The following is a 23,509-nucleotide window of genomic DNA, read 5'->3' as shown; positions in this document are numbered from 1 at the left end:
AAAGAGACTATGATGAACTTCCAGTGACAAAATCCAGGAAGGTTCAGAAAGGGGGATGGGGCAGGAGATGCCACTGTGGTTAAAGCACCGCACGGAGAGGTAGGGGGAATCCCAGGCCACCCCAGTGTGGCATGCTCTTGTGTACACAAATAATTGAAACAGCTTGTGCCCTTCTGCAGGTGGCAAGTCCACAGGCGGTTCAGCATCTGGCACAGTGGATAAGATGCCACTTGCAATGACCGTATTCAGTACTGGAGCGCCTGGTTGGAGTCTTGGCTCATCAGCTTCGGATGCACCTTCCTGCTAATGCGTGCTTTGGGAGGCAGCAGGCGATGCCTCAAGCAGCTGGGAAAACTTAATGGCGTTCTGAGATCCTGGCTTTTGCCTGGAGCAGTCCTGGCTGTGTGGGCATCTGGGGAGTGAACCAGAAGGTGGAAGATCTCTTTCTTTCTCTGCTTTTCAATATAAAAGTAAAAATAAGCTACATTTTAAATATAAAAATAAAAGTCTGCAGGTCAATTTTGACTCCTTCTAAACACATTTGTTCAGGGGTTATTATATGCCAGAGACCATGCGAGGCACCTGGGATGTGTCTACAGCTCGCAGAGGAAGGCAACGCTAAAGAACAGAATGCACACGTATGGTCAGTTCATGCTGAGACGGCAGACTGTTATCTGCCGGTCAGGGAGGGATCCTGAAAAGAGGGAAGAGTTTGCCTGACGGAAGGTGCTGTGACCACCCACGTGCAGTCCTGAGTAGGAGTTTGGTCTTCCTAAGGTCAATAATGAAATACCCAGTGGGTTTGGCCAGGTTGCTAACACGGAAGGAAGGAAAGTGAGTGTTCACAGAGGAGGCCCGAGATGGTCTGGAGCGGGAGCAAGAGAAAGGGCTCATGTAAGGGGATTTTGGACTGGAGATGAAGGATTCTCAGGCTAATGGATGGGACACTTCGCTTTCAAGATTACTATACTCTGTTCTGCCACGTTTAGCCCTGAGGGTTGCCTAGCGACTACACCTTCATGCAGTTCCGCACATCGCCGCAAGGGGGCGGTATGTGGAAACGCAAGCGTCCTCCCGGTCTGGACTCTGGTGTGTGACAAACATGGCTAAGACCACGGAGCACACCAAAGAGGCCCATTGCCACGCAGCTTTTGTTGCAAAGTCGGCAAACAGGAGTTTTGACAGACGCCTTAAGTGTAGGTGGAGGAAATCCATCTCAAGAGAACACATCTGTGAGGTAAGCACCACACGCTGCCCTTTCCATGATGGAAACCAGACGGTGGGGTCACTGGGTTCCTGGCAGCTGACTCACCTGCTTTCCTCTGGTCAGTTCCTGGCTGTTTATTAGGACTCGGGTGAGTCATTTCCTCCAGGAAGCTTTCCTGATGATGAGCCTGAGACGGTGCCATGTACATCCTGAGGATGCTCCCAGTCTAGGAGAGAGGACAGTGAGGTAAATGCTGAGATGAGGGCGTGTGCAGGGTGCTTGGTGTAGGGGCACTGAGAGGAGGGCGTGGGGGAAGTGACTGCTCAGCTGAGTCAGGGAAGAGTGGGAGCAGGGAGGGGAGGATGCACCAGGTTGAGAATTCCTGGTGAGAGGGAGTTGAGCACAGTTGGGCAACTGAGAGTGGTTCAACATGGAAGTGGAAAAAGGAAACACTTGAGCTGTAAGTAGGGAAGAGATTCTACAGGGTCTGGCTAAGAAAATTGCCAATCAAGGCCCAGCACCATAGCTCAGTGGCTAAATCCTTGCCTTGCATACCCCAGGAGCCCATTTGGGCCCTGGTTCATGTTCTGGTTATTCCACTTCCCCTCTAGCTCCCTGCTTGTGTCATGGGAAAGCAGTAGGCCCAAAATCCGGGGATCCTGCACCCATGATGGAGACCCAGAAGCTCCTGACTTGTGCCTTCGGATTGGTTCAGCTGCTGTTGTGGCCACACGAGGAGAGAACCAGTGGGCAGAAGATATTTCTGTCTCTCCTTCTCTCTATAAAATCTGTCTTTCCAATAAAAATAAATAAATTTTTTAAATTGCCCGTCTAAAGTCTTTGGGTTTTCCTTGAATACAATGGGGACTATCCAACAGATTTTAAATGGAGGTGGATGGAACAAATGTGAGTTTAAAATTGTGTTTGTTTTTATTTTCTTTGGAAAGTAAACAAACACAAGAAGATCTTCCATCTGCTGATTCACTCCTCAGATGGCCTGAAACAGAAGCCAGGAATTTTGAACTTGATCCAGATTTCCTGTGTGGGTGGCAGGGACACAAGTCCTTGGGCTGTCACAGTGCCTCCAAGGGTGTACAAGAGCAGGAAGCCATAGGAAGCAAAGGAACTAGACTTGAACCCAGCACCTTGATTTGAGATGCAGGCCTCTCAGCCACTGCACCACCCACCCATCCTGGATGCCCATTTGAAAGATGTCGCTGGATGTTACTGGAAGAATAAAATGCAGGGAGTGAGGCAGGAGGCAGGGATTCTTGTGGGATGCTGGCCTCAACTAAAAGGATGATGGTGGGACTAGGCCTGGGAGAAGTGAAGATATCAAGGACCTAGAATTGCTGTTACTGATCAGATAACCATTCAGGTCTCCAGCTCCGGCATGTGGGGAACAAATGGAAAACAACAAGGGGGTGCAGTTTGGGGGAAACATTAGTGAAGTTACATTCAAGGCTCCTTGAGATGTCTAGCAGGTAGCTGGCTATGCAAGTCTAGAGTTCACACAAAGTCATTTAAATCTCCTGTCCATTAGAGTGGCAACTGAGGAAAACTCAGGAGATAAGCATTGGCAAGGATGTGGAGCTATTGGAACACTTGTGTACAGCTGGTGCAAAGGTAAAATGGTCCAGCTATTATAGAAAATGGTATGGCAGATGCTCCAAAAGTTAAAAATGGAATTCTACTTGGTCCAGAAATTTCACTTCTGAATAGAAACCCAAGATAATTGAAGCAGTCTCAAAGAGATATTTGTACACTCATATTAATAAAAATCTTCAAAATAGCCAAAAGATATAAGTAATCCAAGTATGCACTAATGAATGAATAGACAAAAGGTTTTGTATATATAATATTATATATGTGTATACACACAGTGGAGGATTATTCATCTATGAAAAAGCAGGCAACTAAGACACACGCTACAACATAAATTGGCAAAGCTACAAGTAAAATGTAAAGTCACAAAAATAAAAGTACTAAAGATTTAATTTATATCAAGTTCCTAAAGTTATTAAGTGCATAATACAGTAGCAGCTCCCAGGGGTTGGTTAGGAGACAGCAGGGAGTTCTCATGTAATGGGTACAGCACTTCCTTTTGCAAGATGAAGAGTTCTAGAGATGAATGGAGGTAGTGGGGGCCCAATAATGTGATTGTACTTAACGCACTCAACTGTACACTTAGAAGTGATTGTGATGGAAAAAAAACACCCAAGCCTATAGTGATCAATTTTGTTTTATATGTATCTTACCACCATTTAAAAAGAGCCATTTGGGGCTTGGTGTGATAGCCTAGTGGCCTGAGTCTTCGCCTTACACGCACAAGGATTTCATATCAGTGCCGGTTTGTGACCCAGCTGCTCCACTTCCCAATCAATTTGTTGCTTGTGGCTTGGGAAAGCAGTGGAGGATGGCACAAGGCCTTAGGATCCTGCACCAATGTGGGAGACTTGGTTGAGGCCCCTGGTTCCTGGCTTCAAATTGGCTTGGTTCTGGCCGTTGCAGCCAGTTAGGGAGCCAGTAGATGGAGGATCTTTCTCCTTGTAAATCTGACTTTGTAATAAGAATAAATAAATCCTAAAAATAGGAAAAGAAAAAGAAAATAGATTTGTTTTTTTTTTTTTTAAAAAAGAGCCATTTGAACCACAGAAGCCATTGACAATGCAGATGTCAAACGTGGTCGAGTATTGCAATGAGAGAACAGAAGGGAAGCGATCAAGGCAGAGGGCAGAGTAAAAGGAAGATGCAATGAAAGGAAATCAGGAGGGGTGAGTTGTTCTGAGGGCAAGAAGTGGTAGAATTGGAAGTGTTGCAGCATAGATTGTAAAGCCCCTGCCTGCAGTGCCATTATCCCATATGGTACCTGTATCACTCCCACCTGCTCCACTTCTAATCAAACTCCCTGCTATGGTACCTGGGAAGGTAACAGAAAATGGCTCAGTTGTGTGGGTCTCTGTATCCACATGGTACAGGGAGAAGCTCCTGGGTACGGTGTGGTCCAGGACTCGCCATTATAGCCATTTGGGGAGAGAACCAGTGTTGGAAGATATCTTCTTTCTAATGTTGCCTTTCAAATAAATAAAACATGAATTTAGCCACAAAGAGAGCCTTTAATGTGAGTGAAGCCAGCAGAGCTTTGCACATAGTAGGTGGCCAAAATATTTCTTGGCTCAAAGAATGAATTTATAATTGGGGTAAGAGTGAGGACATAGAGCCTCACACCCACATTCTACACTTCCCTTTTTGTTGTGTTTTGTTTCACATAGGAAGCCAGGGGAAAAAATCATTTCTTGTTTTTGGTTTTAATGAACTTGAATGCTTCCACAGGTGTTCTTGGCCATTTCCTCTGGTAAAAAGGCTCTAGCTGCATCAATCAAGGTTCTGAAGGATGGAGGCGAGGGCCTTGGTTCTCCTAAAGTACTGGTTGATAGAGATCCGGCTGCCCAGCCCACTGGACTGAATTCCCCACTGAATGTGTTAGATTCACCATGATGTGCACCATGTCTGCACAGCAGTGTCTGGTCCAGGTTTCCTGTCTTCTTGTCCTGTCATACAGCAAATACAACTGTCCTGAGCAGCTCCCCCTTCTGTCCTCTGTGCTGGGCAGTCCAGTGTGTCTCCGTGAGGATGAGGTTCTTGGGTAGGGTTAAGGTGGAAAGAGGGCTCTTGGATGTGCTCTTTTCCTTTAGTGATGCATCCTCAGTGCCTCAGCTGATGCTGTCTGAGAGGTTCTGGGGTTGCTACCGGGACACTTGTAGCTGTACAACTGGTTAGATCAGAGCAATCCCTTGCTCCTTGCCGTGTTCAGCACCATGTGTTTTTGTCCTCTTTGGAGACCAGCCCTGCAGCCCTGACCCTTCCATCCTTTCCTCCCCCCAGGGAGGGAGGGGTGCTAGAGGCTCATGAACCTCATTTCAGCCCATGATCTCTGTGTCTGTGCTTTGATGGGTAGCATCAGCAGAATCCAAGGCCAGCCAGTGAGGGAATGCCGTTGGTGATGGCTTCCTGTCCAGGTCTTCCTGCATTTGGCCTAACTCCTTAAAGAGTGATAGGAAAGCCTTACCCACGTGCGGTCTAAGGCATGATTTCTCCTGGACAACGCTGATTTCTGTTCTGCTTGCTGGAGACTAACTCTTCCTGAAACACCAGCATCCCATATGGGCACTGGTTCATTTCCTGGCTCCTCCATTTCCAATCCAGCTCCCCGGTTTTGGCATATAAAGCAGTGGAGGACAGCTCAGGTCCATGGTTTGCAGACCCTAGGATACTCAGAAGTTCCTAGCTCTTAGCTTTGATTGGTTCATCTCTATCTGTTGTAGGTGATTGGGGAGTAAATGAACAATACACCTCTCCCATTAGCTTTGCAAATCTTCCTTTCCAATAAAAAATACTTTTTTCTTTTTTTAAAAGCATGTTGCAATTATTCCCAAGGCATACCTTCTCACCAGCTATTTTTCTGTTCTTCATTAATTATTGTTTTTTTAATTTTTTTTTAAGATTTATTTATTTTCATTGGAAAGTCAGATATACAAGACGAGGAGAGGCAGTGAGAAAGATCTTCCATCTGATGATTCACTCCCCAAGTGACCGCAGCGGCCGATGCTATGCTGATCCGAAGCTGCGATCCAAGAACTTCTTCCAGGTCTCCCACATGGGTGCAGAGTCCCAAGGCTTTGGGCCGTCCTCAACCGCTTTCCTAGGCCACAAGCAGGGAGCTGGATGAGAAGTGGAGCTACTGAGATTAGAACCGGCATCCATATGGGATCCTGGCGCGTTCAAGATGAGGACTTTAGCCGCTAGGCCACGCCACCGGGCCCTATTTATTTTTTCTATTCTTCAAATTCCAACTCTCCAGCCTCCAGGAAGACACATTTACAAGCTGTTAATAGTAGAAAGTGGAAACCTCATATTCCAAATGTTTTTCTGATAAAAGAACAAGAACATTCCTTGTGATGAAAATCTTTCAGTAATACTTCACTTGTTTCTCCTTGTTCCACTCTTCTCCTTTTGTTGTCCTCTCCACCCGGTCCATGGCCAGATGTAGCCTTAGCCTGGTCACAGCTTTGAAAAGCTGCTTTTACGATTGACTCAGCAGTTAGCAGTTTATAATTCTAGGCAGAGGGATTTGCGGATTTAATTATGGTACTGTTTGGACTTTTCTGTAATTTCTACATGTATCAGAAAAGAAAAACGGCAACATGATTAGCTTCTGGTCCTCTGTCCTGGGGGTGTGCAGGGTGCTGTTGCTATCTCAGTCCCCAAGCTGTTAGCAGGACCACAGTGTTTCCTTTGTGCACAACGAGAGCTCTGTGTTCCAGGCAGTGTTTCTCCCACCTAACACCCAGAGCTTGCCAACCATTCTTGCAGGACCGGGAAGTGAACCGTCGATACTAAAGATGCAAAAACAAAATAAGGAGATATGGAATCCCCCGGGACTGCTCCACTGAACTCTACCATGGATTTCTTAGTAGCTTTGCTCCAGTTCCCAGGGAAAATAACCAGGCTTTGAGGCAGACTATAAACCTGACTATAGCCATGGGGGTGGTCTGAACCAAGGTGACACATTGCTTGGCGTGTGGGGAGGCTGAGGGCACAGGATGAAAGAACTTGTTGAGCCCATGTGTGAGCCAGTCTTGGTTGCACCCTAATTTGCCACCTGTTAAGAGCCCACAATCCTGGGTGCTCCTTTCTTGTCTTCATCATTTCTTGTCTTCTCTAGAATTTTACATGCAGTTTGTTAAAATACAGATAGGCGTTAGGCTAGTAGTAATTCCTGGGTTGGGTTATTCGTGTCCTACACTGGACTGCCTGGGAACAAGTCTGTGCTCTGCTCTAGATTTCAGCTCCCTGCCAGTGCCTACTGTGGGAGGCAGTGCTGATGGCTCAAACAGTTGGGTTCCACATGGAGTATCTGGTTTGAATTCCTGGCTCCTGTTGGCTCAGCCTGAGGAGTAACCCGCTTGTGGGAGCTTATTTATTTTCCCTTCTTTCTCTAAATACATAAATTAAATCAAATAGTTGAATTCCACGTAGCTTTATGAACCTTATCACTGAACCGTCCGGTTCATTGGGCTTGGGGTGATGCATAATACCCTGCATTTTCAGCAAGTGCTCACAGGATGCTGATGCAGCTATTTGGAAAAAATTCCTTAAGAGCCACGAATAAGGGCCTGCATTTTGGCATAGTGGCTGAGGCTGCTAACTGCATTGCCACCATCCTGTATTAGTGCTGGTTTAAGTCTCAGCTGTTGCACTTTTCATCAAGTGCATGCATCCCTCTTCCGTGGGAGACTCACATGGCTTTCCCCTCTTCTAGCTCTGGTCATTTGGCTATCTGGGAAGGGAAAGAGCCTGTTCTCTCCAAGACATCTCATCTGCACTTCAGATTCCTCTCCTGTCTAATCCTAAGAAGTAAAAATTAACTAAGGCAAAAAGACAGCAAATGTTGAAGAATGAAAGTTTAGATTAGGAGGATATGTGAAGGCCTTACCAAGAAAGCAACTGTAAAGTCTCAAAGGAAGTAGGAAACATGTAATGAGGAAGTGAGGGGATAATATTAACTATTATCGTCACTGCTATTGGCACTGTTGAGATATAACTACAGAAATACAGTTATTATATCGTTGCTACTCTTTACCACAATCAATGTTATCATCTTGCTCATGGCTGATTCTGGCTGGGTACTTTTAGCAATGGCATCTAGCAGCCAAGGTTTAAGTTATAAAGCTAGGACTACTGAAACTAGTCACAAAGCTACAAATGGGAATTGAACATACATTTAGTAGCTGCAGATGGCTGCTGTGTGTGTGTGTATGTGTACGCGCACTGAGCAGAAAAAAAAGGCCAGTCTCAGGTTGTGGATTCCTCTTGAAATATCCACATTACAGGATTACATCCAGGCCCGAAGGACATTGATACAAAGATGTCTCCAAAGCAACAGTAAAATGCAAATCAAATCTCAAAATCAGTGAAAATGCAGGGTGTGTTGATATGGAGGTCACAAGACTGTTTCTATGAGAATATTAATTTGCTGGTAAGGGATAGGAATCTGCAATGCCACCTGGAATGATTCAGACAAACTGGAAATTCTTGCTATTTACCAAACTGAACAACAGGCTGAGACAAAGGTGGATGCATAAATACCTGCTGGATAGCACTCCAGAAGAGAACAACTTGATTGTGATGGATGTGTATTATTCATTCATTTTTATTTATTGGAAAGGCAGTGAGACACAGAGACAGACAGATCTTCCATCAGCTGGTTCACTCACCAGATGCTTGTTACAGCCAGGGCTGCATCAGGACCAAGCTGGGAGCCTGGACTCAGGCCAGGTCTCCTACATGGCTGACAGGCAACCAAGTACTTGAGCCATCAGCCATTGGCTCATAGGGCACACGTACAAAGGAATGCAGGAATCAGAAGCAACGTGCAGATTTGAACGCAAGCACTTGTGACATAGCCTCCCACGCGGTATCTTAACCATTGCTCCAAACACTTGCACACGTGATTTTTTTTTTAATTAAGACTTATTTATTTTTATAAAAAGGGCAGATTTACAGAGAGAAGGAGAGACAGAAAGATCTTCCATCCGCTGGTTCACTCCCCAAGTGGCTGCAACAGCTGAGCTGAGCTGATCTGAAGCCAGGAGCCAGGAGCCTCATCCAGGTATCCCATACGGGTGCAGGGTCCCAAGGCTTTGGGCCATCCTTGACTGCTTTTCCAGGCCACAAGCAGGGAGCTGGATGAGAAGCGAGGCTGTTGGGATATGAACTGGCACCAACATGGGATCCCGGTGCATGCAAGGTGAGGACTTTAGCCACTAGGCTACCACACCAGGTCACATGTATGCATGTGAATTTTTAAAAAATTATTTTATTTGTTTGAAGATTGTGCTACATAAATTGAGAGGGAGAGACAGAGATTTTCCATTGGCTGGTTCACTCCCTAAGTGGCTGCAATGGCTGGGGCGAGGCTAGGCTGAAGCCAGGAGACAAGAGCTTTCTTCTGGGTCTTCCACAAACTGGAACCGTACAAGATACTAGCATCACAGGCAGCTTAACACACTATACCACAACAATGGCAGCCACATGATTTTTTTTTTTTTTAAAGACTGTGCTAACATTGTAGCAAAGCAGATTAACCATTGCTGGCAACCCATATAAGCATCGATTCCAGCTATTCCATTTCTTATTCTGCTCCCTGCTAATGTGACTAGAAAGGCAGGAGAGGCAGCCCATGACGTGGGGCCCTTTTACTCATGAAGACAGAGTTCTGAGATGGAGTTCCAGGTTCCCAGCTTTGGCCTGGCCCAGCCTTGGCCACTGTAGCTACTGGGAAGTGAATGAACAGATTCGAAATCTGTGTCAATCTCTCTATAACTCCGCTTTTTATTTTTTAGAAGTGATTTGTACATAAGGTTTTTTTTTTAAAGATTTATTCATTTTTATTGGGAAGGCAGATATACAGAGAGGAGAGACAGATCTTCCATCTGATGGTTCCTCCCCAAGTGACTGCAACAGCTGGAGCTGAGCCAATCTAAAGCCAGGAGCCAGGAGCTCTTCTGGGTCTCCCACACAGGTGCAGGGGCCCAAAGCTCCTGGTTCCTGGTTTCGGATTGGCTCAGCTCTAGCCATTACGGCCACTTGGGGAGTGAATCAACAGATGGAAGATCTTACTCTCTGTTTCTTTTTCTCTCTGCCTTCCCAATAAAAATAAATATATCTTAAGAAAAAAAAGCCTAAGAAAGAAGAAAATAAAGAAGTCAATTATGCTTTATGGCTTCAGCTAATTATAATTTTTTAAAAAAGATTTATTTTATTGGAAAGGCAGATTTACAGAGAGGAGGAGAGACAGAAATATCTCCCATCCGCTGATTAACTTTCCAAGTGGCCACAGCAGCCAGAGCTGATCTGATCTGAAGCCAAGAGCCAGGAGCCTCTTCCAGGTCTCCCATCCTGGTACAGAGTTCCAAGGCTTTGGGCCATCTTCCACTGCTTTCGCAGACCACAAGCAGGGAGGCGGATGAGAAGTGGAGCGGCTGGGATATGAACCAGCACCCATTTGGGATCCCAGTGCTTGCAAATAGAGGATTTATCCACTGAGCCATCATGCCGGGCCCGCAGCTAACTATAACTTAGGTCGTATTTTTAATATTGTCACTGACTACCATTACCATGACCTCAGCTTCCATGTCGTTTGGAAAATCTTCATCTGAAGGGGAGCGTGCAGGCGAGGAACAATTTTGAACAGTGGGAGGAGAGAAAATTCTGCCTAGGGACTGAGTCCATTCAATCTGTCAAAGATTTAGAAAACAGCATGTCAATTACCATACACTTTATTGCCTCTTTTTGGAAACATCCTCATGTCATTGCACGGTGAGCAAAGCTCTGTGGTGAGTCCGCTCTCTCTGTGAGCTGCTGAGCCAGGGTGCCTGTAACATCTGCAGAGTCCTTCAGCCCAGACTGCAGCAGAAACTCAGTGCAGGCCAAGTGCTGCCCTGCGCAGGCCAGATGCAGGGCTGCGGGGTCACAAAAGTGGCACAAGGTTAGCATATGAGCCCTGGAGTAATACAGTGAAAGTTGATTGCATTCAACAGATACTGATTCTTTCAGTTATATAGATTTTATACTTTCATTATCTATCACTATGCCTTTGCCTATACTGGATCAAAATATTTTTCTTCCTTTGCTTTTTTTTTAACCCGAGTTCACACAACTTGTAAACAAAATCAGAGAAGATTTAAAAAATTGATCTAAAGCAACTAAGCAAATGAATTGGAAACGGGAAATGAGTCCTCCTCACTGTCATTCTGATAGTAAAACACACTTTAAATGGGACAAAAACTTTCTCCAAGTTTCACTGAATTCTGTTTTTAAAAAAGTAAATGTATCACCATAGATAGAAATGACATGACAAAAAGAAAACTGCTGACAGATTTCCCATTCCGCTGTAGAACTTAGTGCCCAAGGTTCCTTGTGTGCTAAGAGTCCAAGAAAACTGCCGGTCGTGCTGGGCGTCCTGAGGAAAAAGCCTGTTGTCCCTTTCCCACGCTGAGTGGTGGTCCTTTCAGCACCAAATTGAGTTGTTGCCCGAGAGCCTCTGAGCTATCTAAATGTGTGTAGGATGGCCACCAGCTCACAGAATGGTAACCAGGGAGTTTATTCCAAAGTTCTAGCTTCAGGAATTAGCTCTGAAACCATTTCTTCTCTTCCTAAACATTCACACCTGCTTACCCCGGTTAGGGGCATAATGTGGTTTTGGCTTTTGCCATGTGCCTCCATCCCCTGCTCATATTCTCTGTATAGATGCTTGTTTTTTTTCTACAAAGGTCCTTTCAAGTGATTTTGCCTTTGTGTTTTACATTAAAGGCTTTCATTCTTCCTCTTCTCCAGAGTTTATCATTCCAAGTTTCCTCATCACTGGCATCCAGTTTATCAACATCCTCGAGATAACCCAAGTCATTCCCATGATTTCATCATCTTTCACAAATTTTTTTTCTCAGATCTTTATCACCATCATTCTCAGCATCTGAAGAGTCTTTCTCTGCCACCTGTTGCTTTAGCGCCTTGTAGAAGACATGAATGGGGATGATGATGCGTATGTATTCTTTGTCTCTTCAGCAATTCCTTCTCAATGGCATTGTCTAACCGAGGAGCTATTAATGTCTTTTCCTCTTCTCTCCCTAAGCTCCATTTTCTTACTCAAAGGAACAAGTTTTCTCTCTCACTTTAGTGAAAATTTCATAACTTGAAATGACATACTAGGTTATTGTGCTGAATCTATTTATACTTGGAATTGAATAAAAACTTAACTAATAAATCAGATTTTAATGTATTTGCTTCAGTGATTTCTCATACTTTTATTAAGCCAGACCCAACCCCCCGAGATGTTCGGGAAAGCCTATTCATTATATCATGTACAAGTAGTCTGTCCTTTCTCTTCTTTGATAGCAGCATATTGACTACCTGCCAGGAAGTGGGACGGCCAACTGCACAGTCTAATCCAACTGTATTCATTTCTGTAAAAGCTCTAGCAGTTGGTTCACTTAAAAACATCCTGTGGTTTTACTTTTTAACTTAAAAAAATTAATAGACGTAAAATTGCATATATTTATGGTGTTATATGATATTTCAGTAAATGCATACATTGTAAAATATCCAATCGGGGTACATACATCAATATTTTCAAATTTTTAAAATGTCTTTATTTTGAAAATATTCAAAATTTATCTTCTGATTGTCTTTAGAGATATTATCTTTAGTCAGTTCAGTTAACTGTGTCACAGAACTGCCAAACTTCTTAAAAATTAAAAAAAAAATTTTTTAAACTTTATTTATTTTTATTAGAAAGTCAGATATACAGAGAGGAGAGACAGAGATTTTCCACCCACTAATTCACTCCTCAAGTGCCCACAGCAGCCAGAGCCGAGCCAATCTGAAGCCAGGAGCTCAGTCTCTTTCAGGTTTCCCATGCGGGCCAAGACTTTGGGCCATCCTCAACTGCTTTCCCAGGCCACAAGCAAGGAACTGGATGGGAAGCAAGACTGCTGGGATTAGAACCGGTGTCCATATGGGATCCTGCTGCATGTAAGGTGAGGACTTTAGCCGCTAGGCTACTGCGCCCGGTCTACCTCTTTCTTTTTCTACTTGTTTTTAAAGATTTATTTATTTTCATTGTAAAGGCAGATTTACGGAGGGAAGGAGAAAGATCTTTCATCTGCTGGTTCAGTCCCCTAATGACCACAATGGGTCCCAAGGCTTTGGGTCATTCTCTGCTGCTTTCTCAAGGCATAAGCAGGGAGCTAGATGGGAAGCAGAGCATCTGGGACACAAACCAGCACCCATATGTGATACCTGTGCTTGGAGGTAGAGAATTAGCCAGTTAAGCCAATGCACTGGCCCCACCTCCCCAAATTTATTTCTATCTAACTTTAACCTAGTGTCCATCACCAACCTTGCATAATGCCTCCCTTTCTCTAACTGGTTCTTATTTTTGAATGAACAAAACTGTTTGTTTCCTAATATTTTACAAATAATTATTATCTAACTATATGATATTGGTGTTTCAGCATGCAGTATGTGAGCCCTAAATTTCAAAAAACATGGTTAATATGGTTTTAGTCTAAACACACTTCAAAGAAAGGAGACATCAGAACAAATAATACAATATGTGGATAATAGTCACCATGTGGATGAAACAGAATGTGCTTTTATGCCACATATAATGCTATGGTTTAGAATAATAACAAAAGGGGTCAGCATTCTCGTATAGTGGGTAAAACTGCCTGCTGCAACACCAGCACCCCAGAAGGGTGCTGGATCAAGTCCCGGCTGCTTCACTTCTGATCCAGCTCCCTACTACTGCACTTGGGAAAGCAGTGGAAGATGGCCTAAATTCTTGGATTCTTGCACCCTTGTGGAAGATCCAGGTGAAGCTGCTAGTTCTGGTCTTCAGTTTGGCCCAGCCCTAGCTGTTGTGGTCATCTGGGGAATGAACCAGCAGAATGATTATCTCTCTGACTCCGCCTTTCAAATCAATAAAAATAAATCTTTCAGAAAAGCAAAAACAGTAACAACAGTAGTTATCAGTAATAATCATCAACAATGTCATGGCTATAACAATACTTCTATAACTTTACAGAGGACAAGTTACTTTAAGGAAAGTTTCTGAATAACTGGGAAATAAACTGATTTTATTTATTTATTTGAGTAGTAGACAGTAAGCTCCCACTTGCTTGCTTACTCCTCAAATACCTGCAATGGCCAGGGCCAGGGTTGAGGATGGGGCCAGGAGCCAGAAACTCAATCCAGGACTCTTATACAAGTGGCAAGGACCCAACCACCTGAGTTATCATCTGAGCTATTACTCCAGGGTCTGCGCTGGCAGGAAACTACATCTTAACTGGTATCTTGACCAGCATCTTGACTACTGTGCTACCTGCATGTCTCCAAATCATTGTTTTTAATATGAAAATACGTATATTGTTCACATTCAATTTACTAATAATTTTCAAGGCACATATAAAATTAAGCTGTACCTGATCGATTTCTTACATCTTTGGCATTGATGTCGGCGCCCAAGGATAGGAGAGTCTGAATTGTATTAACATGTCCTTCCTGGGTGTTAAAAGAAACTTGTTGTCATTGTTATGAGAACAAAAACAAACCAGTAAACACAAACTCTAACGTACATTAGGTATCTTTCCTAAAACAGTCGACTGCTAAAACTGCTTCTCTATAGCCAAAGAAGACAGAGTATATCAAATCCTACTATAAATCATCAGGTATACATTTTGGTGATATTTAATTACTTAGAATATATGATCATTGTTTCTTTGCCTTTTGAGGCAAATAGAGAAGATAGAGGAACAACTCTGCAGACCAAACTACTGACCCAGCAGAGTTGTGCTTCCATCAATGCAAACAGTTTGAATACTGTGATTCACACAGCATCCACAGTTCCAAAATCTCCTAAGCAAATATATATATTTTTTGCTAGACTTAAACAGGACTTCTATTACAGCTATTATTGTTTCCATTTTAGCTATTATTTCTATTTCTATAATAAATTATAGTTATGACAATTATGAAACTATAAATTATTTCAATTTTAATTCTTTGTCTAAGTACTGGTCTACTAGCAGGTTGTGCAACTATGTAAGTAAATAATAGACTAAAGTAAGCAGGTTATAGGTTCAATCCTTATGAGAGGATCTATTCACTTTCTCTTTCTGTGGCCACAGAACAGATGGATCCTTTTGTTACAAACATACCCTCCTGTTTACAAGGAGGAAATGAGGCAGAAGAATGTAATGATGGGTGAAAGAATTTATTTCTGCTGCTAGATACTAAAGATATATATATATATACTAAAGATAATATGCAAAAACCCCTAAAATTGTTTATTTTCTAGTGAGAAAATCTGCATATCTTCAGTGTTTCCAAATCATGTCTATTTCAGGAGTTTATGAGGGCAATTTCTTCCACAGAGAGGCAGCCAAAGAAATCAGAACCTCAAACGAACCCATCAGTGGAGGAAGGCAAGGTTAAGGAAGAAAACAAACCAACCTTGGCAGCATAATGAAGTGCTGTGAGGTGGGTTGATGCTGCTTTCACATCTACATCAATGCCAAGATCAGACACCAAGAACCGGATGGCTTCATCCTGCCCAGTGACTGCTGCCCTGTGCAGAGCCTGGGCCCCCAGGCTATCCTCAGCCGAGACACAAGCCTAGCAGACAGGAGACAGAAGCAAAGAGGGTAAGAAGCAGAGGGTAGCTAGTGCTGTGCCACCAGCTGTGATGCTGGCCCCACACACAAATACTGGTTCAAGTTCTGACTGCTCCATTTCTGATGTGGCTCCCCTCTAATCAGCTTGGGAAGGAAGCAGAAGACAGCTCAAGTACATGGGACTCTGCCACCAAGATGGAGTCCCAGATGCAGGGCTGTGGTCTAATCTAGCCTAGTCCCAGCCATTGTGGCCATCTTGGGAGTAAACCATAAGATGGAAGCTTTCGGACTCTTCCCCACCTCTCTGGCTTTCAAATAAATAAATAAAACTTTAAAAAAATTAAGAAAACTGGGTCTATGCACATGCTGACATTTTGGGAAAACTGTTACCTATGTACATTTCTTTGGGCAAAGAAAAACACAGCTTTTGTATGATTCTGAAAAGAACTGCCAACTAAAATAAAGGTTTGAGAGGCAGGATTCCAGGATATATTGCCACAAGTACAGACGGACAGCTTACTTTGACTATTACTATTGAATATGTTGCTGTTTACTGGACATTTACTTTGTGAAATGTTTTCTAAGCATTGTATTATTTAAACATATAGGAACATTCTTAAGAAATTAAGTTTGCTTCCACTTCAAGGATGTTTAAATAGGTCGACAGGGTCCCACAGGAGCAATGTGGCAGAGTTGTGATTGAACTCTGGTTCTGAAGAACAAGGTACTCTATTAAGCCTATGATTTAAAATTTTTAGGATCAAAGGAATAAAAGAAAACAATTTTTATACCTCATGTTTTTCAAGAAGCAGCTTTGCTATATCGATGTGGCCACACTGGATTGCATCCATAAACGGGGTGATGCCACACTTGTCTTTGCTGTTTGGTTCATACTGGCACCTAGAGTCAAAATCCACAATAACAGAATTGAGAACATTCACCATGTCACAGCGGATGGACAAGCTGACACCTGGTCTTCTGCACGTAGACTGTGTGTCTTACAAATGATTTGGGGCTCCTCTCTCCTTTGTCATCACCCCAGTTTCCGAACTAAGCTCTAGGTCTTGAGCTGCATGTAGATCACCACCCCTAATAAATCCCTCATCCTCTAACCTTTTCTGTCCCACTTGCTGTCACCAGTGGCTCTAGCTCTTCATGCCAGAAGAGTCATCCTTGCCATCCCTTGTCCTTATTCCTCATTATCAATTCATTACTAAAAATCTCTCAATGCTACAACCAAAACATCTAAAATATCTGTATCCTTCACTCCAGCTCTGCTTTTACCCCAAGACCTAGTCTGTTCATCATATCTCCTAATGGTTTTCTCACCTTGACTCCTGCCTCACCAAACCATTCTCCATAGCAACCATATTTATTTTCCCCACCATATAATTGGGTAAGGTAATTCCTACTTAAAACCTTTAACTGCTCTTCACTGCAAACAGGACAAAATTGCAAACGTCAGCATGACTTCTGTATCTGCTCACCTCTCCAAGACTCCCGATCCCAGGCTTGCCAGATTTCTCTCTGCTTCCTAGTTTTCCCATTGCTAGGCCTTTTGCTGCCTCTGCACCTGCCCGGCCTTCAGCTAAGAACATTAGTGCTCTTCTCTTTTCTTGGATAATTCTAATTTATCCTTCAACAACCTCAAGGTAAATGTGATTTCCACAAAGGCCTAGCCTTACCTATTATCCTCCCTGTTTTCCCAACCTACACAAGTACCTCTGCTCTCCTATGGCATTCTGAACTTTTCATTGGTAGCATTACCACACCTGGTGAATTACATATGTTTGTGGGGTTATTCTTATAGCTGCCTTCCACAACTAGACCACAGGCTCTGTTAAAGAAAAACGTACTGTGCTTATTGAATCAGCCAGAACATAACACATTGGAGGTGCCTGAAAAGTGTTTTGAATCAATAAAGCTCTAAGTCTGTGTACAATCAAATGTGTTCTCATTGTGGGCCCTGCCTGATGGCTTCCTTGCAAGTGCTGGGATCCCATATGGCTGCCGGTTCACATCCCGGCTGCTCCACTTCCCATCCAGCTCCCTGCTTGTGGACTGGGAAAGCAGTAGAGAATGGTCCAAAGCCTTGTGACCCTGCACCCACATGGAAGACTCAGAAGCTCTTGGCTTCAGATTGGCTTAGCTCTGGCTGCTGCGGCCACTTGGGGAGTGAATCAGTGGATGGAAGACCTTTTTGTCCATAAGTCTACCTTTCCAATAAAAATAAATATTTTTGAAAATACATGTTCCCATTTTGACAGGTGTTCTTCTTGAGTCATCTCTCCTATTCTTCTGACTTCATTCATCATCTCTATAAATAAACTCAACATTTCTATCTCAATCTTCTGTGTCTGTTAGTGCTTGCAGGATGTCTTTGTTTAGATATCCAACAAGCACTTGAAACTCATGTGTCAAGAAGTGCAATTCTTTCCTCCAAATCTTCCCGACATCCACCACCACTCAGGTGGTCGTGCTTGACACAAAGTCTTCCTTGACTTCTCCTTCCTTCTCATTTCTTTGATCAATTTTCTTACCTGGGACAGTTCATTCTACTTTTTAAATACTTCAAACCTTTCTCTTTTGTCTCTATAGTCATCTCTAATTTAGGTATTGCCTGTTTAACTGCTACAGCCCCCAAATGCACTCTCCTATGCAATCCCCTTCCCAGCCATTCCCTATTATGCAACCAGAGAATAAAGGATATTTGAAAAATTCAAAATAATTAACATTTTTACCAGTTGGCTCACCTCTTAAGAAGCAGCTTTACTGCATCTAAACAGCCATGCATTGCTGGGAGAAGAGAGTTGAGAAACAGAGCTTTTAGTGTACATACAAAACGCTTCTTGCCTCCTGGCTCCACAGTCTGCCATCTGTCAAGACTTATAGAAAGGAATAACTAAATTAGGTTCACTGCTACAGTTCTACAATAATAAAAATTCATCTGCATAAGCAATAAGAAATGATGCTTACACTTTACATGTACATAGTTCACACATGATAATGCTATCTTTATGAACACCTGCATGGTAAACTTTCCATCTTAAACTTATCTTCCCAAATTTATGTGGCAAATCTCTGGAGCTAATTTCTGCCTAAGGTTGTGTAAACAATTACTTTTTAGAAAAAATTATTTATTTGTTTGAATGGGACAGTGAGGAAAATGGGGGTAGGGGTTGGGAGGAGGAAAAGAGGGAAAGAAAGGTCTTCTTCCATCCACTGGTTCACTTCCTAAAACGCTCCTATGTCCAGGTTTCATACAGGAGATAACTAGACATCAATGTCTCCCACATGGGTGGCATGGACCCATGTATTTAGGCTATCTTCTGCTACCTTCCCAGGTGCATTAACAGGGAACCGGAGGAGGGGAAGGGCAGCAGCTGGGACTCAAACCAATGCTCCAACATAGGATGTAGCTTAAACCCACTGGCACATCACTGGCCCACAAAACATTTAAAAGGAATCTATAACAAAACAATCAGACATTTAATTCTACTAAAAATAACTACAGTCATGTAAGCTTTTGACTATCTGTCTCCACAGTTTGGGGTGTTGATTATTTCTCTAAGGGAATGAAAGGTACTGGGGAGAAAATGGGTCACATAATTCAAGAACTGAACTTTTTCTATTCACCTGCCAAGTTTTAAAAAGGAATTTTTAAATCTCTAACTCCAACTGTACCTGGAAAATGTCTGCATGTTCCTAGTCTACATATCAAAGGTGCTTATTTTAGAGGAACTAAATATTCTGTATACTAATTCAATGTACTTTCCCAGAAGATAAAGGTTACCTTCCCAATTTCTTGACTGGGATGGTTAAACTTCTTTTTGTTGTTGTTGCTGCTACATTTTTATTTTAAATTTTTAAATTTTTTCATACAATCTCAAATAGACTGGGATTCCCCCCCAAACTCCCACCCACTGACAGATTTTCCCCACGTTGCTGCAATAGTATAGTCCTTTATAAGGAGTCATAATTCCATCAGTCTCTTATTTAAGCATGCCCCAACACTGCTGGTACAGACAATGTCAGACATTTCAGCATGGAATGTTAAATTTCTTAGTGTCCACTTCTTGTTTGGTTATAGAAAATTCACTTTTCACTAATTTAAAATCATCTATAGGGTGGGCACTTAGCTTAGGACTTAAGATGCTTGTGTCGGGGCCAAATGCAGTGGCCTAGCAGCTAAAGTCATCCCATAAGGGCAGGATCCCACATAGGTGCCGGTTCTAATCCCAGCAGCCCTGTTTCCCATCCAGCTCCGTGCTGTGGCTGGGAAAGCAGTCGAGGACGGCCCAAAGCCTTGGGTTTCTGCACCATGTGGGAGATCTGGAGGAAGTTCCTGGCTCTCGGCTTCGGATCAGTGCAGCATCAGCCGTTGCAGTCACTTGGGCAGTGAATTAGTGAACAGAAGATTTTCCTCTCTGCCTGTCCTCTCTGTATATCTGCCTTTCCAATAAAAATAAATGAATCTTAAAACAAACAAAAAAAAGATGCATGTGTGCCCTATCAGAGATCTTGAGACCTGGTTCCAGCTCCTGACTTGTCTCCTGCTGATGCAGACCGTGGCCAGCTGCAGTGTCACCCAAGTCACTGGGTCCCTATTACCAAGGAGGCAGGCCTGGATTGAATCCAAGACTTCAGCTTCAGCCCTGGCCAGGAAAATTCTAAGCAACTGAGAAATGGACAAACAGATGAGGCTCTCTATTTAACTGTCACTCAGAGGAAGGAAAAAGGGAGAAAGGGAGAGAAGTGCAAATTAACTCAGGGGATAAGGAAGAAGAAAGCAACAAGGTAATTCAGAGTTAAGGATCACTAGTCCAAACAATGAAAACTGCATCTCAAGTTTGTATCTGATGTTACCATTAGATAAATCAAACATCTTTGGGTCCAGGTATTTAAGCATTATTTTTGTTAAATGTATAGCAGAGTGGCAGGTGCCACACTGCTACATATTCTTTATCCTGTCTTTAATGCCAACAATGTGAAAATTATCCAGGAAAATCAGAGCTATGCTCACTAGGTGCCCACCATAATGATAAGGGTTTGCTCATGTCTGCCGTGCTCCTTAGAACCCAGCACAAGCTTGCAGCATGGGCAACATTACCACCATTCTTCCCCCTGCTGGGGTAACTTGTTCATGAGAGACGTGATTCCCTTGCCCTTGTCCAAGACTATGGAATAGAGCCAGTGTATCCTCTAACTTGGAGGACAATAAAGATATGCTTGGGACCCGGCACAGTAGCCTATCAGCTAAAAACCTTGCCTTGCATGTGCCAGGATACCATATGGATGCTGGTTCATATCGCGGTGTCCCTGCTTCCCATCCAGCTCCATGCTTATGGCCTGGGAAAGCAGTCAAGGACAGCCCAAAACCTTGGAATCCTACACCCGTGTGGGAGACCCAAAAGAACTTCCTGGCTCCAGGCTTTAGAGTGGCTCGGCTTCAGCCACTGTGGTCCCTTGGGGAGTGAATCACTGGATGGAAGATCTTCCTCTCTGTCTCTCCTCTCCTCCTCTCTATAAATCTGACTTTCCAGTAAAAAAAAAAAAAAAAAAAAAGATACACCAGAAAAGGAAACACAAGAAGAGCACCCTAGTTGAGTTACATTAGCTTGAGAAGCTATTTGCCAAAACGTCCCAAGCTGCTCCTCTTCCCTGCTGTCTACTTTCCTATATCCTCCAGTCTCCTGCAGATGACTTGAACAACATGATGTTCCTGTGCTGGGGGAGGCCAGCTGCACTGTGAGCCTGCAGAGCTGTACCTGCCGTGTGCAGAGGAGTTCTTCTAATCTTGCTCTCTGTCTTCCAGACATCTGGGCACACCGAGAGCAAGTACTGGAGGATCAGAGAGTCGCCTGCTCGGCTGGCAATGTGGAAACTGTTCCAGCCATCTTTGTTTTTCAGCAGTGGGTTGGCACCGTGTTCCACAAGGTCCTGGATCACCCCGAGATTCTTCCTTGTGCAAGCCATCATCAGAGGAGTCCTAGGGTCAACCAGGATAAGCCAATGGGATTCAAGGAGCTGAGAGACGGGAAAACAACTTTGGCTGGCTACTTGTCCACCTGCTCATGAGGGCCCTGGGAGGCATGTCAGTGGGGAGAGCAACTGTGCTGTGTATGTCCTTAGAGAAGGGATCCCTGGGAGGGAGAAGTGCTTACAGACTGGCTCCCAGTGCAACAGGACTCCACCTGTGTCGACTCTATCCTGTTCTTCATATCAGATCAGCAATCCCAGGGTGGAGACTTCATGATGTCTTAAAGAGATGCACAACCTCTGACATAGTAAGTACTAGAAACATTTTCAATCGAACAAGCCAAATGGAATCAGTACAGTCATATTTTTATCACGGCAGTGTACATGCACAGCGTTTTACACAAGTGCATGTATAACTGATTGTGTCTAAGTGTACTGCTTAGAGCAATGGTAATTAAAACAATGCAATTGCTGAAGTAGCAATTTAGTTACAGATCTCCAGAAGAACATTATCAAACTACATGTAGTGTGATAACATCTTTAAATTACATTCCATGGTGCTCTCTACCTTACTAAGGGAAATGATTGCCCCAAACAGCTAGCTGATCTTCCAAGAACAGGAACAAAGTGTCCTGTAAGTCATTGTCATACTAGGGGCAGGTTGGAGCAGGACGACCCTGCTGCTGGGTGACCACGGGGAGCTGAGAAAATCTATGATGTCTAAAGAGGTTGATGAAGTACACAAAACCTGACGTTTCCACAGGCAGTGGGCGGGCAGGATGTCTTTGTGGACCCTGGCTACCTACCAGTCGGCCTTCTTCAGACAGTCGACAGCTGCCCCTCGGCCCAGCAGGTAGCGTACACAGTCCCGGTGACCCATGGAGGCAGCCTCGTGCAGAGGCCGCTTGTAGTCTTGGTTGGTTGCCTCGATGTCCATGCCCCAGGCTTCGGTCAAATAGGTCAGGATGTCCAGATGCCCGTGGCGGGCGGCACAGTGCAGCAGGGTGTCACCGGCCGGCCCCTGGAAGCCTCTCGCCACTGGCAACTCCTCCTGCAAGGCCTGCAGCCTGCCATCCTGCACCAACTTACAGAGACGCCGCGGGTCCCCGGGCGGGGCCATCACTGCGAGCTGGAGCTGAGAGCAGGGGTGGACCTCTGCTTCTTGCCTCTGACCTTGTCTCCGGCTTCTGCCCCCAGGAATGTGACCTCCCCCAGCACCCTCGCGTCTCCTGGCCTGCTCAGGACCGGGAAGAAACCGTGGTTCAGAGCACACGGTACAGATCCTTGGAAACGGCAGGCAGCGGCAGGCGAGCACGCTAGGAGGTCACTCTGCGGGGTGTGCATCTGGTCGGGTGCTCTTGCCCAGATGTGTGGAGCACACCCACTCTCAAGGTTCGGGACGCGTCAGTAAGTGCTGTAGCAGCCCCTTCCACGGGTAGGAGACTGGCCTAAAACGTCAAGGAGTAGAGGGTGGGGACGTCACTCTACTGCAAAAGATACGGAATGGGACGGTGGGGTCTGCATGGCCCAGGCTGAGTCCTCTGCGGAAGCTGCAGGACTGGTGCACGGCCCGCTCCCTACCACCAGCTCCACGTGGCCTTCCCCACTGTGGCCTGCCTGACAGACGTCTGCCCAGGGCTGACTGCTGGGAAGCTCATACCCAGATCTTCAGCCGCCCGTGCGCAGCACCACTCGGCAGCCCGACCCGCCGGATAAGCAACAGACTGTGCAGTAGCTGCCGCCACCGCCGCCCAGGGAGACGGGAAGCAGCTTTGCCCCGACCGGATGCGAGGACCCAGCGAGGCGCCTAGTGAAGGCCACGCCCCCTGTAAGCGCTTTGGTATTGGTAGCGGTGGCTGACCGTCAGCGCTCCGTTTCCGGTTGCCAGAGCCAAAGGGCTCCAAAGGCTTTTCGTCGGCCCGGATGGCGGATGTTTCTCTTTACCGCGGTAGGACGGAACTGACGAAGGAAGTAGGCGGAAGTAGGAGGATGTTTGGTACCCCGATCCGGAGTTGGGGCGGAGCTGGTTGGCGCGGGCTGTGGTCAGTAGTCTCGATGGGCAGCGCCGAGTTGCGCGGGCTGCAGACTG

The 23,509-nt window shown here is 44.7% G+C and overlaps 1 protein-coding gene across 2 annotated transcripts; it reads right to left on the bottom strand.

Annotated features, from left to right (window-relative positions):
- Nucleotides 1-10,534: 10,534 nt before the first annotated feature.
- Nucleotides 10,535-23,176, bottom strand: LOC121148079 (ankyrin repeat domain-containing protein 16-like). 2 transcript variants are annotated; one of them, XM_040968079.1, is made up of 7 exons: nucleotides 22,227-23,175; nucleotides 21,210-21,430; nucleotides 18,195-18,237; nucleotides 16,233-16,341; nucleotides 15,281-15,442; nucleotides 14,251-14,329; nucleotides 10,535-10,731 (listed from the first exon to the last, which is right to left on the bottom strand). In XM_040968079.1, exons 1-7 carry the CDS (start codon nucleotides 22,538-22,540, stop codon nucleotides 10,574-10,576), a joined length of 1,086 nt encoding a protein of 361 aa, XP_040824013.1. In that variant the 5' UTR covers nucleotides 22,541-23,175; the 3' UTR covers nucleotides 10,535-10,573. The 2 variants fall into 2 exon arrangements, with proteins under 2 accessions (XP_040824013.1, XP_040824014.1); XM_040968080.1 differs by lacking the exon at nucleotides 14,251-14,329 and having other exon boundaries at nucleotides 22,227-23,176.
- Nucleotides 23,177-23,509: the final 333 nt, after the last annotated feature.

This window comes from Ochotona curzoniae, unplaced genomic scaffold, assembly GCF_017591425.1.
Source record: "Ochotona curzoniae isolate NIBS_2020 unplaced genomic scaffold, NIBS_Ocur_1.0 scaffold_4683, whole genome shotgun sequence".
In the NCBI taxonomy this organism is placed as follows: Eukaryota; Metazoa; Chordata; class Mammalia; order Lagomorpha; family Ochotonidae; genus Ochotona; species Ochotona curzoniae.
Note: the sequence above shows the minus strand (reverse complement) of the source record. Positions and strands in the feature narration are given on the sequence as shown.